The sequence below is a fragment of the Calypte anna genome, chromosome 2, assembly GCF_003957555.1.
Source record: "Calypte anna isolate BGI_N300 chromosome 2, bCalAnn1_v1.p, whole genome shotgun sequence".
Lineage (NCBI taxonomy): Eukaryota > Metazoa > Chordata > Aves > Apodiformes > Trochilidae > Calypte > Calypte anna.
In genome coordinates, this window is record NC_044245.1 from 99,400,380 (window position 1) to 99,418,738 (window position 18,359).

The 18,359-nt window shown below is 42.9% G+C and overlaps 1 protein-coding gene across 1 annotated transcript in view; it reads left to right on the forward strand.

The window, feature by feature from the left end:
- APCDD1 (APC down-regulated 1) overlaps positions 1–18,135 on the forward strand; it is a 30,218-nt gene extending 12,083 nt beyond the window's left edge. The window contains exons 4-5 of the mRNA XM_030444321.1: positions 13,317–13,638; positions 17,056–18,135. Of these exons, the coding sequence (XP_030300181.1) occupies positions 13,317–13,638; positions 17,056–17,504 (771 nt within the window). The 3' untranslated portion in view covers positions 17,505–18,135. The remainder of the gene's footprint in view (positions 1–13,316; positions 13,639–17,055) is intronic.
- Positions 18,136–18,359: the final 224 nt, after the last annotated feature.

An 18,359-nucleotide genomic window follows, 5' to 3' on the forward strand; every position in this document is an offset into this window, starting at 1 on the left:
GGAGAGTTTTGATGAGAAAGACTTGGCTTTCCCTTTCATTCCAAACTGTCCACTTGGAGTAGCATCTGCCTCTCATAAACATCAAATTTCAGTAGTTCAGGACTTTATGTGATCTGTCTGAAATCGTTTTAGTAGCCTGGCCTAGACTACAAAATCCACAGTCACCTATGTCTCTGTATGAAAGCTGCTGTCATTTCTGTCATTCTTATGCATTCTTCAAGTGATCAAGAAAAATTGCATTTTCTTTTTAAATGTGTCCTCCCAAAACAGAGAGTGTGCAGCAGCAGCAGATGAACCACAGAACATTCCTCATCAAAATTTTACTTTTTTTTTAAGTAATTCAGACATGCACATTGACTTTTTCTTTGTTTATTTGGGAGCGAGGGTTCTTTCCTAAATCTCTTCCTCACAGATATCTGTACCTACAAATGTACAGATTATCTGACACCAGCTATTTCTGGGAAATATAGTAGATCTTTCTTTGACCGTGAAGCAGAGTCAAAATCTTCATTTCATTCTCCCTAGCTGATTATTTTTTCTGGTCAAATCTAGTTGTCTTATTATGGCCTGATAGATAACATAGTAAATGCTCACACTTCTACCTTGTAATAATTTCATTACAGTTAGAATGATAGGTGTACTTTCAACCAGCTTTAAAAAAGTAAGATTTTTTTTCCAAGCCTCCTGTAATTTTAGGAAACACTGGTAACAATTTTCCTGCTGTTCCCTTCTGATGCTATAGCATCACTTTTTCCCTTCTAAAATATTATGCCTCTAAAATATTATACTCAAATTTACAGTATGAAATTTTGCATAAGAAGTCTCTTGAGCCATGTTAGCAAAATGAACCAGGAGAGCACAGAAAACTGTCGATTTGTGTTCATAAAGTCCATTATCTCAGGCATGATCCAACCCATTCTGGCCAGACTACTATGTGGAAAATCAGAGCCACCTCAGTCTTTTTCCCTGGGTCACCCTGCACGCCATTATCCCACATTCCCACACGGAAGGTCCTGCCCAGGGGTCCTGCCCAGGGGTACCACCTGTGCACTCTGACTGGGGAGAGCCTACATTGTGGATCCTAGGGAAGACTCCCATATCGTATATTTGTGAGAACTTGGAGAGAGGAAAAATAAACAAAACAACCAGTTAGATATTGATGAAGTACAGTCCTTCTGCATAAGATTTTTTGGTAGCTGGGTCTTGGCAGGGGCTGAACCTCAGGGCTGAATTTGTGACACAGGAAGCCCATTCTTAAGAACACTGTTGGCTACAGACAGTGCTGTTGCTACAGAAAGCACAGGTTAACTATGGATACACCAAAATACATTCAGATTCCAGCTCTTTGTGCTGAAACCACTGTAGATTAATAAGCAGGACCCTGAGGTCCTGACTTGCAGGACAGTTTTTGACTGCCAGTTTGGCCAGTTATGAGTTCTAGAGACTTATGATACCTCTGTTTCTCCTCCAGCCACTGCCTGCAAGACCTGCTTGGTTCTCACAATGTGTATGTACAGCATGGGGACTGCTGGGACACCAGGCTCAGCTGGAGCCTTCAACAGCAAAAGATGCATGGTTGTAGGACACATTAAGTGTGCAACAGCACAGCTTCTCTTTGGGTTTTTTTTTTGTTTTGGTAGGTTCCTCTTGCTCAGATTTGATGTGAGACTGTTTGTTTTTCTCAGGACAAGTGGGGCCTGCTGATACCAGGTTTTCAGCAATATATAAATAACAGTACCCCTAGAAGATGAACCTTTGCTAGCTGCCATGAAATATTTCTGGGAGCTGGTTTGTACTTACCCATTAAGTCCTCTACACCAATAGGTTTGCAACCCAGCTGTCTGACCTAGTGTTTGCCACATGTAGGAAGAATAGTAGTAACAGAGGTGCTTTTTTTTTTTTTTTTTTTTTTTTAAGTCCAGGCAAACATACTGCTGAAAGGTTATAACCCTTCTTCTTTGAACTCTTTTCCTTTTCTAATTGTTGCTCCACTGGGACCCAGCTGAAAATGAGTTTAAATGCTAAATTGAGTTTAAAACTACAAGTCACAGACTCCTGTGGAAACTGGACACCATGAATAAATAGAAACGTTAAATCAACTTGTTTTTTTAAGGTTTCTACAGTCATACCAAGAGGCTGAGGAGGCCAGGAAATTGCTTCTGAAGTGAATCAGGTGTATTGTGTGGAATCTTTCATTTAAGGCTTTTTTCATTTCCTTTTTATTTATTTTTATTTTAAACTTATAAAAGCCTGTCTAAAATAAGTTAAGAGGATTCACATTTTGAGTTAAATTTATAGTTAAGTCTCTATATAGAAGAAAGTTCCACCCAGCTCAAGAGTTTACACAGCCCATAAGTTGGATGTGGTAGCCACATTCATTACTTATGTGGTTGAAATGAATGGTAATTAAAAGCAAATGATTGCTGGATATGCTAGGAATGCCAAAGCCACATGATCAGGACTTTAAACAAATAGAATTGGACTTTCTCCAGATTCCTGCTGTGATTTCACCACAGGATGGTAAATCAAAAGGGCTGTCCAAAACCAGACAACTTTACACTGAGCTACAAATCTGAATAACTTCACAGATTACCGTATCTCAAGTGTTCATATAAAATCAGAGAGCTTTTAAAAATGCACAATATGTCATCTCCTCTGGCTTTATGAGTTCTCAGATAAGAGCATACCTTAAACAAATTCCTCCCATAAAATATGTGGCAGCTCCTGTGTGCAGTTGATGAACAGTTCACTGCGTAGTGTTATCCTGCCAGTTCTGAAACGTTACTCAAAATATCCATTAGGACTTGCTTGAGCAGGGCTGAACATCTTTGATGTCTCTTGACATTGCAATTTTATCAAGAGATTGAAGAAATTGCACATGCAGCTTCTTTAGGCAGTGTGAGAGAGCACCTGGGTGGAAAGGGCAGGATGGGGAAGCTGGTTGGCCATCATCAAGTGTATTTTATGAAATATTCCCAGTTAGGACAGCAGCAAGAAGTCTGAGTGATTGGCCATAAAAATCATACCTTAATTCCAACTACATTCAGGGACGTGTAGCACAAAGGAAGGCTTGAATGCAGTATTCATTCACTATGCAGAAGGACAGAAGATGTTTCCAGAGATATCTTCTCTCAAACTACTGGAAATGTGTACAGCAGTAATACTGGGATACTTATTTTTCATCTAATTGCCTCAGCAATAGTATTTGGTAAACAAAAAGCTCTTTGTGCTATTTTGTCATCTGACAGGGTAGCAGGGAAGATCAGAGCAGGGCTGTGGTGACCTGTTCTTCTAGTTAGAACATTATTTAGGAATAAAACTGGGTGGTCTGGAACATCACAAGAAGCCTCAAGCATGCTAGGATAACCTTCTTTCTGCCTTTGCCATGGTCAGACATTTATTGGCCACACACTTTCAGTGGAACTTTTTCCCTATTTGATTCTCTGTTAGAAGTTTGTTTGTCACTGAAAACTGACTTCCAGCAGTACCTGGAGTTTGCAGCTAACAGATTCAACATACAGAGGCTGGTGCTTGGCCTTTCCTTTAGCCAGGTGGTGAAAAAAAAAAAAAAAAAGTGCACTAGGTCTTTTTTGTGCTTTTCAGAATTTGAGTCTTCATCTCTTTGAACCTCAGTGACTTCATCTGTAGGGGAACGTTGTGTAATTGAGAAGCTTCCAGGCAAATGTGAGCATAAGTTAATAAATAGGTGTTAAACATGTGAAGTGCCTCAGAGAAATATGCAAAGCATTATCTCAACCAAAAAGTGTAATTTTGGAGGACAAAACTTATTTGTCAGTAGTGCCACTAGACTTCTAGATCAAGCCAACACTTGAAGGGTTTCTTTTGTTCATTGTAACTGGCAAAAGACTCTTGGTTAGAGAAATCTTCAGGAGAGAGAAGAAAGAACACTAAGGAGAGTCTTCAAATAGTTTAATTCCAGGTTTATGAACACTCAGCTGTGCATGTGATGCACCACAGACATAAGAAGAGGCAAACAGGTTGCTGCTGAGGCTGATCCCTGACACTCTCAGCAGCACTGTGGGCTGTGGCCTGGCAGTAGAGAGCTCCTTGGAACTCATCTACTGTCCACACCAGCACTAGAGACATCTGATAAAACCCTCTTCATTTTTGTTAACTTCACCCTTTGTTCAGCTTAGTAAAATAAAAGCCTGTCCTGACACATATATGTCACCACAGATCTAAATGAGCCTTTTAGCCTAGTAAAATAAAACCTGGGCCTTCAGAATGTTCAGATACACGTGTATCTGAACTACTGACACCTTTCTTGGTGGTATATAGCCACAATTGCTTCATCTTTTCTTAGAGATGGAGGGAGGACTTGTGAGTAATATTGGTACATGTTTCAGAGGGATGTATAGATTGCTTTTTAAAGCAATAAACACCTGGTGATGCTTTGTTTTGGAATACTCTGTTCCTTAAAATGGACATTCATATTTGAGTTTTCCAGGGTTCAGGGTTTTTTTGTTGATACTTCCCAAAATATCCATGTCACCATAAATGTGTATTGTTTTAGTAGGATAGATGACATGGAAACACATTCATCTGAGAACAAAGGCACTTTTCTCTTTGTTCTTGTCTTCTGCCCTAGTTCATATCAGAAAAGAACAACTAGAAGACATTTGCATTTCAAAACAGTTGTGTTTATTTCAGTTTTGTGCAGGGTTGGACAACACAATCAACACTGAAGATCAGACAGTTGTGTAATGGCCGTAATGATGTAATGAATCCAAATGCCTTTGGATTCCTTCCCTTCACTATCTCTCCCTTCATGGGAGCAGTTAATAAAAACCATTCCTCAATATCTTAAAATATATGGTACACATTTGTACATAAATCTGAACCTATTTTCACCCTCCTTCCTTCTTGCAACTCCTCTGTTCCCCTCCATAAGAAATTCCCAAACAGACAACCCTGCTAAGGAGTTACCACCCTCTGCAGCATTTCACTCGCTTCAAGACTTTTAATTAAAGTTTTAAATCTTTGTTATTCTTCATTCCCTTTGGCAAGCTGAATTATCACTGTGTCAACCGTGCATGTCAACTCCCCAGAGCCAGCATAATATACGTTAGCCAACCCAGCTTCATATGAGGTCATGGAAAGCCTGCAAATTATCACTTTTGTGGTAGAGAGAGATTGCAGCCATTTGTAAGAGTGTTGTCTTGGTCTGCAGTTGTCTGGAGTGGTGGAGAAGCAGAGCTTGATGCTATACTGAGCAATTCGTAAAAGTGTCCTTTCTGTGGACTTAGCTATTTGGCAATTTGAGGCAAAGACATCCCACCTTTTTTGTCCGAGTTGGAAGCATTTCCTTGAATTAATATTCTCCCAAGGGTTTCCATTTGTCTTCATGCTGGGAGCAGGCAGCTGGCACCTTGTTTTCTCGCAGGGTGATGTTTAAAGCATCCAGACCAGGCATGCCTCATTCCAGTCCCACCTAGCCCTGCTGCTGACACACAATATTCAGGAGGGTGTGAAAGATCATTACTAAGCACATCTTTTCTTTCCCCTCTTCCTCAGTACTCTCCCTCATGATGGTACATGCATTCACATGACAGCTTTTGTGACTGTCAGACCCTACCAGATGCCAGACCTCTGGTTAGGTCTGTACTGCACACATGGTTCAGGCCTGAACCAGCTTTTCAAGGAACCTGGTGCCTGGACCATCAACCACACACCTCAGAGAATCATAGACTCACAGAATGGTTTGGATTGGAAAGGATCTTAAAAATCATTTAGTTCCAACTCTTTTGCATGGGTAGGGACACCTCCCACAGGGCCAGGTTTTTCAGAGCCCCATCCAACCTGGCCCTGAACACTTCCAGGGAGGGGACATCCACAGCTTCCCTGGGCAACCTGTTCAAGTGTTTCACCCTCACAGTAGAGGTTTTTATCCTAACAATTAACCTAAACCTAAACCTACCCTCTTTCAGCTAAAAAACTTTACCTCCACCTTATCACTATATGCCCTAGTAGAACGTCCCTCTCTTCCCAGCTTTCCTGTAGACCCCTGGTAGTGCAGAAGAGCAGCTATAGGGTCTCCCTGGAGTCTTCTCTTCTCCATGCTAACAACCCCAACTCTCTCAGCCTGTCTTCATAGGAGAGGTGCTCTAGCCCTCTGATCATCTTTGTGGCCCTTCTCTTGTCTCACCCCAAGAGCTCCACATCCTTCTTACATTGAGGGCTCCAGAGTTGGACACAGTGCTCCAGGTGGGGTCTCGTAAGAGCAGAGTAGAGGGGCAGAATCACCCCCTCTCAACCTGGGAGTTGGTCACACTTGTTCTGCTGCAGCCCAGGACAGGGCTGGCTTTCTGGGCTGTAAGTGCACACTACCAGCACATGTTGAGCCTCTCATCAGCCATCACCACTCCCAAGTCCTTCTCCTCCAGGTTGTTCTCATCCATTCTCTGCCCAAACTGTAATATGCTTGAGATTGCCCTAATCCATGTGCACAACTTTGCACTTGGCTTTGCTGAACTTCATGCAGCTTGCACAGGCCCTCTCAAGCCTGCCAAAACAAATGCTGTAGCCCCATCTTAAGAAAGCCACCAAATTTGCCAGGCACCATTTGATTTCAGTGAAGCCATGTTGTCTCCCACCAATGACCTATTTTCCATGTGCCTTGGCACAGTTCCCAGGGGGATCTGTTCCATGGTCTTGCCAGGCACAGGTGTAAGACTGACTGACCCGTAGTTCCCTCGCTTTCCTTTTTTTCTCTTTTTAAAAATGGGGGTTATGTTTCCTCTTTTCCACTCAGTGGGAACCTCACTAAACCACCACTAAACTTCTGCAGTAAGGCTGGGTTCTAGCCATTGCTGTTGCAATACCACACAGATGCCACCTGTTCTCCATCCTTTTTGCCATACACTGATAACCAGTGCACATAAAGGGTGCCCAAAGGTAGTTCTGTATCAGCTGAGATCCTGGTTCTTCCAAACAAGCCACCAGCACAGACCCAGGGGCTCAGACAGCACAAGCAGTGAATTGTAGAAATATTATTTTGACTTGATAAGGCAGGATATTGCTACAGAAATTTGATGTAAGTGACTTCACCAGCTTTGAGGTTGTTGTAACTGAGCAGGGTGGTGGACCAGGCAACGGTGTAGGGCATGGGGAGGGAAGGGTGAACTGAGAGTAGCATGGAATATCTGGTTTTGAATATAAAGTGACAGCTAGAAGGGCTGAGCCCCAGTGGATATGTCACAGAAAGAAGTCCCTGCCCTGCCAAGGGTTTGGGGTTGGGTTTTGGTTTGACACTGGGCTTGCTGTGGGGCAGAGAGGAGGCCAAAGAGGTGGCCAAGAAAGGCACAGCTGATTGTGCTTTCCAGTCCTGCTGAGGCAGAGCTGATGCTTGAATCTCTGAACCAGGCTAAGATACAGGAAGGATGCATCCACTGTACAGTGACTCCAGGCAAAAAAAAGAGAAGTGATTTCCAAAATTCCTTTGGGAAAATGCTGTGTGATTTCATGCAAGTTTAAAGACCTTGCACACATGAAACGAATGGCTGCTGAGGAAACTAATTGGGTTCAACTCTTCTCAGAATTGTCCATTTCCTTTCCTTATCTTGGATGAGCTCCAAACAGCCACAGTCCCACATCTGCCCTCACACATGGCCTCCTCCAACAGGAGATGCCATGTTTTGGGATGGTTTAGGAGCTTTCTACACATCACTACCGTCAGTGCTTTTGTGTTCTTAATATAAATACCAACTATTTGCAACTATAAAAGATGACGAAGAGAGTCTGTCAGAAAATGGTAAAAAAATCTCCATTAAAAATATCAAAAAATCCCTTTAAAACATTTTACTCATTTTTTTGAAGAGATACATTTGCTTTGCAGGGAAAAATTGAATGCCAGAAAGCAAAGTTTGCTTTGTGTCTCTTCTTTCTGTCTGTATATACCCAATTAAATATTTTCCCATGTCCTTTTTAAAATAAGAATCTAATTTAAAATGTCACATTCATTTTTCAGTCTGTTCTGCTAAGAATGCACTGCATCTCTCAGACTCTAAGTAGTCTGAGCAATGAATCTTTACTTAAAAACTAGTAAGTTATAGTTGAGATATTATTATGTTTTCATTATGTAAATAGCAGATAATATGTAAATATCAGAACAGTCACCTCTTGTAATTTTACAAGAGAAGGGTTGAATTAAAATTTGTTCTATTTCAGACAAATATTGATTTAAGATTTTTTGATTAAGAATACAGACGTGTTCAGGGTATAAAGGATAGATGGATAGATGGGTAGATAGATAGATAGATATGGAAGTGAGCAAATACAGTTGAATAAGGCGTTTCATTGAAAATAATTATATTTTCAGCCTCCTCTTTAATATTAGTGCTTATTAGTTTTGGCACTAAATACACAACTCGCAGAATATCCTGCAGGTCCTCTCCTTGATAGTAAGCACTAATTTCAGCTTCTGCTTGAACCATAAAGAAAGGGCAGGTTTTCTGTACATTTGAAAAGGGTTTGGTCCATGGCTGTCTCATTCTGTACCAACAGCATCAAAAAATACAAAGGTGTTTGAAGAAAACTAGAACACCTTCCAAAAAATCTTTTTTCATGTTATTTGAAGTTCATTTCACCTTGCTCAGAGAGCATCCCAGTTCCATGATAGTTTTTTGGACTGGGCCATAAAGAACACTATGAATTGATTATAGGCAAATTAGTCCGAGACAGCCCTAGGATCACTTAGAACTTAAGAGAAAATTAAACTATGCTGAGAGGGTTTATATTTCTGACTATCCAGAGCAATTGGGAAGAAGATCAAGGAACCTCATCTTTGATTGTTTGGGGGTTTTTTAATTATTATTATTAAAAACCTCTCTGCTTGGCTTCCAGAGCTCTTTGGGCCTGTTACCACTTCAACTGAGGCAGGAGGGAGGGACAAGGAAAAATGTTGGTGGAAATGTTCAGATCACAAACTCCTTTCTCCCTAACTACAAAAACTTGAGTTTCCAGACAGAGATCCAGGCTTATTTCAAGCCTCGTGGATTAATTCAGAAATTGGCTTTAAAGAAACACCCAGGAGGATGAGGAGCTGAGGCACCATCGCTTCAGCATTGCAGATCTGCAAGGAAACATCCTACATGGGATGGGATCTTCCAGTCATTGGGCAGCAGCCATTTCAGGGGCTGGTCCTCCTAGTAAGATCCTACTATTAAAATATTGTGTTGTACACCTAAGGTAATCAAAACATAGAATATATGTTAAAAGCTGTCCACTGCTCATTTTATTGCTTTTTAGTTTATGTCATGCCCAAATGAGCTTTTTATTAGAGAGAACTAAACTGTGTTCGGACTCAGCTGTCTTCTGTCTCTGTTCCCTATTTTCTTTGAACATCTGTTTTTAGAAAATCATCTTTCCCTGAGACACATGGAAAGGGAGTGTCTGCAAAGCCTTAGCTAGTGTAATTAAGATCCGAGAGCAGCCAACCTGCAAAAGTAACAGTGACAAATATAGCCAATTGTTAACCATAAATTACTCCATAATTAAGTCCAATTGCCTCATAATAAAACTAGACCTTTCATCCATTGCTTGGACAAAAGTCAGACTGAGGGATTTTACATGTGGCATGTTCTTCCATTGAGCAGTTCATAACTCTGAAAGCTAGTAACCCAGAAAAGAATTTTAAAAAAAGGAAAAAAAAAAAAAAAAAAGAAAAAAAAAATGCAGAATGCTTAGCTTAGATTCAAGCAATGCATTCCAGATACTTCTCTGTGAGGCACCTGAACCAGCCAGTGAAAGGGATACTTCTGTTTTCCTCTCACCACCCCAACCTCTCTTTGTCCCACACCCTGTCTCTCCAAAAAGTGCCTGTTCACCACAGTCCCTTTGTCTGGGCACATCATCAATAATGAGAAGACAGGAGGTTGGACTTTTCTTACCAGTGCAACTGGTCAGTCCTTCAGAGCCAGTGCAAAGCCTTTGGAATTAGAAGGGCTTCACAGAGTTACAGGAGTTCAAGATATGGACCACAGAGGTCAAAGAACCAGATGAGCTACAGACAAAAGTATGAGGGTAGTGGAAAAATGGAACAGGTTGCTCAGGGAGGTAGATGAGGTCTCATCCCTGGAGATATTCGAGGTGAGGCTTCACAAAGCTCTGAATAACCTGATCTAGTTGAGGATGTCCCTGCTTACTGCAGGGGGGTTGGACTAGATGACCTTTAGAGGTCCCTTCCAACCAAAATTATTCCAGAATTCTGAGTGTTTATACTGCTAAGCTTCAATTTTTGTGTTACCTTGGACCTTCCTTGAGTTTGCCCATGGAGTCACCTCCACTTGAAGGATAATGGTAGCTAGCATAGTCGTGTTGCATGAATTTTATAAGTTTCAGGAAGGAACTCCTCTTTGTGCCTCAAGATATGAGCCTGTCCCTGATAAAGAGAAAGGGGCTGCTTGTAGCCGTGAATTTTTTCCCACATGCTGTTTCTTACTATTCACCAATTCAGCTTATCTAAGTTACGTTTAGTTTTATAATACTGTCTTCTACTCACTTTCTTGGCTATCTTGCTTCACATTATTCAAGTGGGGCAGAGACAGCAATAAAGTTACTGTCATTGATGCAGTTTATTAGCCCTTAACGTGTTAGTGATGCCAGCCTGCCCCACAGTATGACAGCCACCACAATGAAGAAATGATTGCTTGGCAGACACCAGCATCTTCCACAGTGCAACCTCTGCTGGATCCTTGCATGTGTGGTGGCATCTTTTGGATGCTGATCTCCAAGAAGACAAACTCTTCTTTCCATTGCACTTCAAAAATGTTTGTTCCTTTGCTGATTTTGTTGGCAGCAAGCAGAACTGTACACCTCCTCCAGCAGTTTTCTTGCAGTACTGCCCATGATAGGGTGGCTGCTCAGCTTCTCCACCCTTGTTCACAGATGGAGCTCAAGTGAAACGGGGTGGCTCTGCCGCTGCCCAGGGCATGCCAAGGCAGTCTCCTTCTTTCCCCAGCACCAACATGTTTCCTAGCCATTCATAAGTCATCTGTCTGCCAGCAAGATTGAGCCACAAAGCACTCAGTAAACCGGCCCTGGTCAGATGACTGACACCCTCTGAAGGGAGCTAGGGATTCAGCAGACCGGTTTTGTAAGTCCCAAACAAGCTTGCAGGTGAAACCTCCTGAGATGTTATTGTAGTCAAGAGGAAGGTGGACACTGGACTTCTGTGGTATTGTGTTTGGAGGTTTGTTCCAGGAATAGAGCTACACACATTTTTATAATAATTATTATTATTATCTTTTAAATCACATGTAGGTCCTTGTAATGACTGCTTTCTGACAGCTCAGTGGCTCCATTTAGCTATCTGTCCTGTCTCAAACAGAAGAGTTGTAATTTTCTGAAATGAGGTTAAATCACACAGGAAGGTCACACAAGAAATCTAGAGCAAAATAGAAAACATAACTGCATCTTCACTCTTCTCTTGACCATCAGGAAATGCAAACTAAAACTTGCAGTTTCAGAAAACTGCTCAGTTTCACAGTCTTTATAAGTTATCTGTGCTTCCAGTGTTCAGGGGAACCAGATGTTTTTCACCAGCCTCTGTTGTCAGTTACTATGGCACAAATCTGTGCTTACTTCACCATTTGCAGTTGAATTACTCAATTAAATGCTCTGTGTATTTTCACTAAGACATTAATGGCCCTTGCACCTGCTTGCAGAATTTAGCAGAAAAATGTATCTTAAAATTAGTTAACAAGCTCCACAGTGGGAAAAAACCACATCCACTTTAATAGCATGATGACTAATGTTCCCAGAAGACCATGTGTTTTGGGGTGGAAGGATCCTCTGGAGGTCACCAATCCAACTTCCTTTCTCTTCAGAGCAAGGCTGTTGGCCAGCACTGGTTCAGATCAACCAGATCATTTATATGCATCATTTGCATTTATAAATGCATCATTTGTGGTTATTTTGCATGTAGAGCATTATTCTACATTCCAGGGATGTAGAACAGGAGAACTCCCCATTATTTCACTGACTTTTGGTGTCTGTCTGGTCTGGGATGGGAGAAAAATATAAATCCTGTTCAAAATGTGTAAATGGGATATAATGTGGGTGTTGTATATTGATTCTCTGAAGCTATCACCTATAGTCGTATGTTTGGAGAAACTCAGGGCACTAATGAAGGTTGTGTTAATGTTACCTGCAAAGTGTGCTGGGAATTGGAGGTAGTGAGTAGAGAAATGCTGACTCCATAGCAGCTCACGTGGACTTTACAAGCAATGAATATGAGTATTTAAGTTATGGAGCAAGCTCAGAGATGTCAGAAAAGAGAGCTGGAATGGAGCACAAAGAGAAACCATTTGTATAAATCTCCCTTATAGCTGCATGGAGAGCTTCAGCTCTTTACTTGGTGCACTCTGAATTGAGTAAAGTGGAGGTAAGTAACCCACTCAGCACATCCCCCTTTCTCCAGGAAGGATTGCTTGTTCTTGAAAGCTGAAGGTACAAACTCTTTGTGTGGTCTTTGCCTTTCAGTTTAAGTCTGCTCACAACTGAGAGAACAGCTGCCCCACACATCTCCAGCTGACTAGAGATCCCAAGATGTAAACAAACAGCACATCACCAGCCCCAAATGGGCACTGGCTAAAGAGAAAGCACTGCTTTTACCTTGTGGGTTTTCATTTCTTCCTCTTGATCTAATCATTTATCATAAATTCGTGGGGCTGGTGCTTGGCAATGAGCTGCCTCAGAGCATGGGAGGCACCACCACCACCATTCCTTCTGAAGAGGGCCATAAAGCTTTCACCACGTCCAGCAACAGCCAACCTTATCATATGCTTCACAGGCTTGTATTAGGGCTTAGAAAAGTTAAAATTGCTGGTTACTGTACTCCCAAGCTGCTACCTCACTGAAAAATGTACTTATAACACCCACATCCCCCTGCAGTACCCAACGTTGACAACTGAAAGGATGAAATATAAGAGGTCAGCAAACATACCAATTTCTAACACAAGAGTTGCCAAGTCCCTACCATCTGCCAGCTTCTTGTATGATTTGAAGGATTAAGGCAGCCCTTTCTAGCTCAAATAGAAAGCTGAACTAAAATGTTTGTTTCAGAGAAATGCAGATGAGGGAATTAATCTCTTAACTTTGCTGTGCTGTCTTCCACATAAAAAAATAAAAGGCGCCATGTTTCGGGTGCTCTGAGAATCTGCAAGAGTGCATTAAAAAGATAAGCATATTCCTTAAAATGCTGACCTGGTGTCATTTCAAGATGAAACAGACAGCCTGATGCCTTGCCCTCTGCCACAGATAGTGCCTAACGAGGGTTTCTCTCTGCTTCATTTCAGAACCACGACCGCACGTGCATTGCATGCCGAATCATCTACCGCTCCGATGAGCACCACCCTCCCATCCTACCCCCCAAGGCAGACCTGACCATAGGGCTTCACGGGGAGTGGGTGAGCCAGCGCTGTGAGGTGCGGCCCGAGGTCCTCTTCCTCACTCGCCACTTCATCTTCCACGACAACAACAACACCTGGGAAGGTCACTACTACCACTACTCCGACCCCATCTGCAAGCACCCTACCTTCACCATCTACGCCAAGGGACGCTACAGCCGGGGAGTGCACTCCTCCAAAGTGATGGGTGGCACGGAGTTTGTGTTCAAAGGTAGAGTGGGTCACAACACTAAGGGGGAGGAGGTGGCCACGTAGCAATGGACCAGAGAAGCGTTTGTTCGTAATGATTTGATGGCTGATGATTTCATTCTGTCATTTTCTGGAGTTGGTCGTATCTTGGGAAATTCACTGGCATTGTGTGAATGCCCAGCTAAACTGAACAGCTGCATAGGATTTTGCACCACTGAGGCAGGGATCTTTAAATACAGAAGAAAATAAGTCTTGGAGTCCAGTGGCCAGAATCCAAGCATCTAAGCAGAGTATCTGAGACCAGAACTGTGTCCTAGGGCTCTTCCAGCAGAGAGGAAAAAAACATCTTCAGAAAGCACTTCAGGTTCTAAGTGGTATAAATAATTTTCTGGCAAAGATAGATACAGCAGTGTGATGGGGTGACCCTGGCTGGATGCCACATGCCTGACAAGCCACTCCATCACTCCCCTCCTCATCGGAACAGGAGAGGGAAAATATGACAAAAGAGTTGTGGATGCGAGGGCAGGGAGATCACTCACCGATTAACTAAGTAAAACAGACTTGACTGGGGAAAATTAGATTTTTCAATTACAGTAATGAGAAATTAAAATCAAGTCTTAAAACACCTTCCCTCCACCTCCTCCCTTCTCAACTTTACTCCCAGTTCTCTACCTGCTCCCCACAGGGAGCACAGGTGGACACGGAATCAGGGTTATGGTCAGTTTAGACACATTTTCTCTGCTACTCTGTGAGGAAGTCCTCACAGTCTTTTCCTGCTCCCCAGGAGATGGTCCTCCATGAACTTCTCCAATGTGAGTCCTTCCCATAGGCTACAATTATTCATGAACTGCTTCAGCCTGGGTCCCCCACAGGGTCACAAGTTCTACAAGCAAACCTGCTCCAGAGTGGGCTCCTCTCCGTGGGTCCTACCAGAAGTCTGCTCCAGTGTGGGCTTCCCGTGGGATCACAGGAATCACAGGATCACAGGCTTCTGTTCACAGGCTTTTGGGGCTGTTCAGCCTGAGGAAGAGGAGGCTCAGGGGAGACCTCATTGCTCTCTACAACTACCTGAAAGGAGGATGGAGCCAGGCAGGGGTTGGTCTCTTTTCCCAGGCAACTCTCAAAAAGACAAGAGGGCATGGTCTTAAATTGTGCCAGGGGAAGTTCAGATTGGCTATTAGAAAGAATTTTTTCACAGAAAGGGTGATCAGACATTGGAACGGGCTGCCTGGGGAGGTGGTGGACTCTTCGTCCCTGGAGACATTTAAAAAGCGACTCGATATGGCACTCAGTGCCATGGTCTAGTGACTGTGGCGGTAGCTGATCAAGGGTTGGACTCGATGATCTCTGAGGTCCCTTCCAACCCAGCCTATTCTATGATTCTATGATTCTATGATTCTGTAGGCATCCACCTGCTCCAGCATGGGGTCCCTCATGGGCTGCAGGGGGTCAGCCTGCCTCACCATGGCCTTTACTGGGGCCTGCAAGGGAATCTCTGCTCAGGTGCCTGGAGCACCTCTGCTGTCTTCACTGACCTTGGTGTCTGCAGAGCTGTCTCCCTTTCATACTCTCACTCCTCTCTCTAGGTGCTGTTGCACAGGTTTTTTTCCCCTTTCTTAAATATATTAAACCAGAGCCACTGCCACCATTGCTGATGGGCTTATACTTGGCCAGCAGCAGGTCTGGTTTGGAGCCATCTGACTCTGACGGCCATGGGGGAAGCTTCTGGCAGCTTCTCACAGAAGTTCCCCCCGTAGTGCCCCTGCTACCAAAATCTTGCCACACAAGCCCAATACAAGCAGCAGCACGTGTCTTCTCATCAGCTTCCAAAGGGCCCTAGGGCAAGTAAGGATGTCCCTAAGGACAGCTCTGATTAGTCCCACCACACTGAAGTTTAGATGCATCCAAGCAAAACCCCTCGGGAACTCTGGGAAGCAGCACGCAGTGGTGACGCCAGCTGGGTTCCTCTTGCTGAGAAGTTTTTCAATGCAAACAATCCCATAGCACCCTGCTTAGAAAGAGCTCAGTGGCTTAAACCACTCACACAAACAAACATCTCAGAAACACAACATCCCCCCATGGCGCCAGCCCCAGCGGAGCCTCTGGAAGCCCAAAGCACTCCGTAGGCTCTTCTCCTCATTTCAATTACCATGTGAGAAGCATTCAGCTTCTTGCACGGTTCCAATTTAAGAAAGCATCTAACTGTAAGAAATAATTTACTGAAATGGGATTTTCATAGGAAGTGGGAGATGCCTGTGCCTCCCAGAGTTTTTCCTCATTACAGCTGCATGCAGCATGTCCCAGATCAGCTTCTGGGGTGAAATCCAGTTTTTGCTTGAATTTCTGGTTTATGGTATGCCAGCTTACCTCACGGATCAAGGTCACTAATATGCTTTTGGTAAAAATTTTGGCTTCACTTTTTATAGATTTCCTTTTACACCAGGTAGGACAAATAATGTGAACTGTGGAGCCATTGAGTCAAATATCCATTTATAAGATCTCAGAATAAAACTCCCAACAAATCTTGATATAAAATGACCTGCAAGTTAATTTGAGATTCTGGTGTGTTGGGAGACATGGGGGCTGGTCATTTACTTCTGTTTTGGTTAGCACCAATCCATCTAGATCCCCTTTTCTTCACACACAGTGTCAAGTGCTGACCTGGGAAAATCTCCATTAAGCTTTCATAGGTCCATTCAGTTTGGCTTTTACCAACTTTTTAAACTTGGCTGAAAAATAAAATTTTATGTTCTTTAACCTCTTTTGAAATACAGGCAACTTAGAGCTACAGGAGTTGAAGCATTTATATATACTGCAAGGTGCAGCCACTGTTTTGATATGAGGAAAAGCAGCTCCCTGTAGTTCAGCAATACTTTATAATTCATGCAAAAAAGGATGGGTAATATGGAAATACAGCCCAGCTGTGGTACTTTCCAAATTTTCCAAATAAAATTTATTATTTTATTACCCTTCCAAGGTAACAGGGTCAAAAATTCATGAAAAATACATTTTAAACAGCCCTACTTATGGATTAATACAAATGGTAATGAAACACGAGTAAAATTTTATTGTTTCCTCTCTTACCTATCTCCTGATATAACCAACCAGGCTTTATCTGTACAGGGTTGTTAGGAAAATCTCTGCTTAATCCCTGGCTGCAATACGTGGCCATCAGGTTTCTTCAACTGAGTTTGTGTGTGTGCGTGTTCTGTGAGAGAAGCAATTATGTCAGAGATGTAGAGTGATGCAAATAGATTCACTGGCCACACCTGCAATATGAGAAGATTTTAGATTCCATCTAGATTCCATCATAAAATCCATGAGATTTTAGAGGAAACAAGCAAAGGCAATTCTGATTTGACTGGTACAGCCCAATCTTCACGTTGTCCTTGCTTTTGGTTTTGTCCCTCTGCTAACAGCTCCTCTTTTCCTCTTGCAGTGAACCACATGAAGGTCACTCCCATGGATATATCCACGGCCTCTCTGCTCAACGTCTTCAACGGGAACGAGTGTGGAGCTCAGGGGTCCTGGCAAGTTGGGGTTCAGCAAGATGTCACCCACACGAACGGCTGCATCGCCCTCGGCATCCGCCTACCTCACACCGAGTACGAGATCTTCAAAATGGAGCAGGATGCCTGGGGCAGGTACTTGCTGTACAATGGCCAGAGACCCAGCGACGGGTCCAGCCCTGACCGACCCGAGAAGAGAGCCACTTCCTACCAGATGCCTTTAATTCAGTGTGCTTCATCAGTGCCCAGAGCTGAAGAGTCACCAGAGGAGAATAAAATCAGGCTGTATAGCAGGGCACCGGGAAAATATCCCATCGCCTCAGCTCTTGCTTCAGTGTTGTTTATTTATACTGTATCATACTGGGACATTCTCAGCTAGAAGTGAAAAAAACTGGTTTTTCATTCCTACAAAGCCAGGATTCCACCAGACTGGGGGTTGTTTTTCTTCTGAAAGAAAGGGACGTTTATTTTCTTGATGCACTTGAATGCCTGAGAACTGTTGTTCTTTTCCTTACTTCCCCCCTCCTCCTTGAATCCTGAACAGCACTCGTTTGATGTTTGTGCTTTGAACTTCATCCAGTCTGATCCCTGGCCTGACATGACTGCACAAAAGTAATTGCACTTTAGGACTGCAGACTTCTGGGGGGAGGGAAGGGGGTCTCCTTTTATATTTTTTTTTTCAGCTGCTGGGGTGAAAGTTATGATCCTGCTTCAGTTGTCTCTGCCATCTTACCAGTGTGGTACTCTTCTCCCCAACGCTTGGTTTCTCATCAGAATTTAGCTCTGAGGAAGGGCTCAGTGTTGTGCCAGTACTGTGAGAGTGGGTTCCCCCTTCTGACTTCACAGCTCTGATGTAGATATTGCATACAAGGAGGAAACCCACAAAGATTTGTCTTGTCAGTATGTTGTAGCTTGTTACACAAAAAAGAAACAGCAAATCAACAGCCCTCTATTCAGATAGTGCTAAACAGTTGATACCTCTCATTAAAAAAATATTCCAAGTAATTTAAGCTATTTTTACAATCATTAAGTTGTAAAAATAACCAGTGGTTTAGTATTTTCTTCTTCAATTTCCTTAGCTATGCAATTGCTCTAAAGGCCTCCTTTTTATCTAGTGAATAACTACAACCAAGCCCCCATAAACCAGACAGAAGCAACATTATTTTCTGCCATATGCACATGGTCCAGGTAAGCTGCCAATACAAGGCTGCAGGGACAACTTCTGTTTTCCACG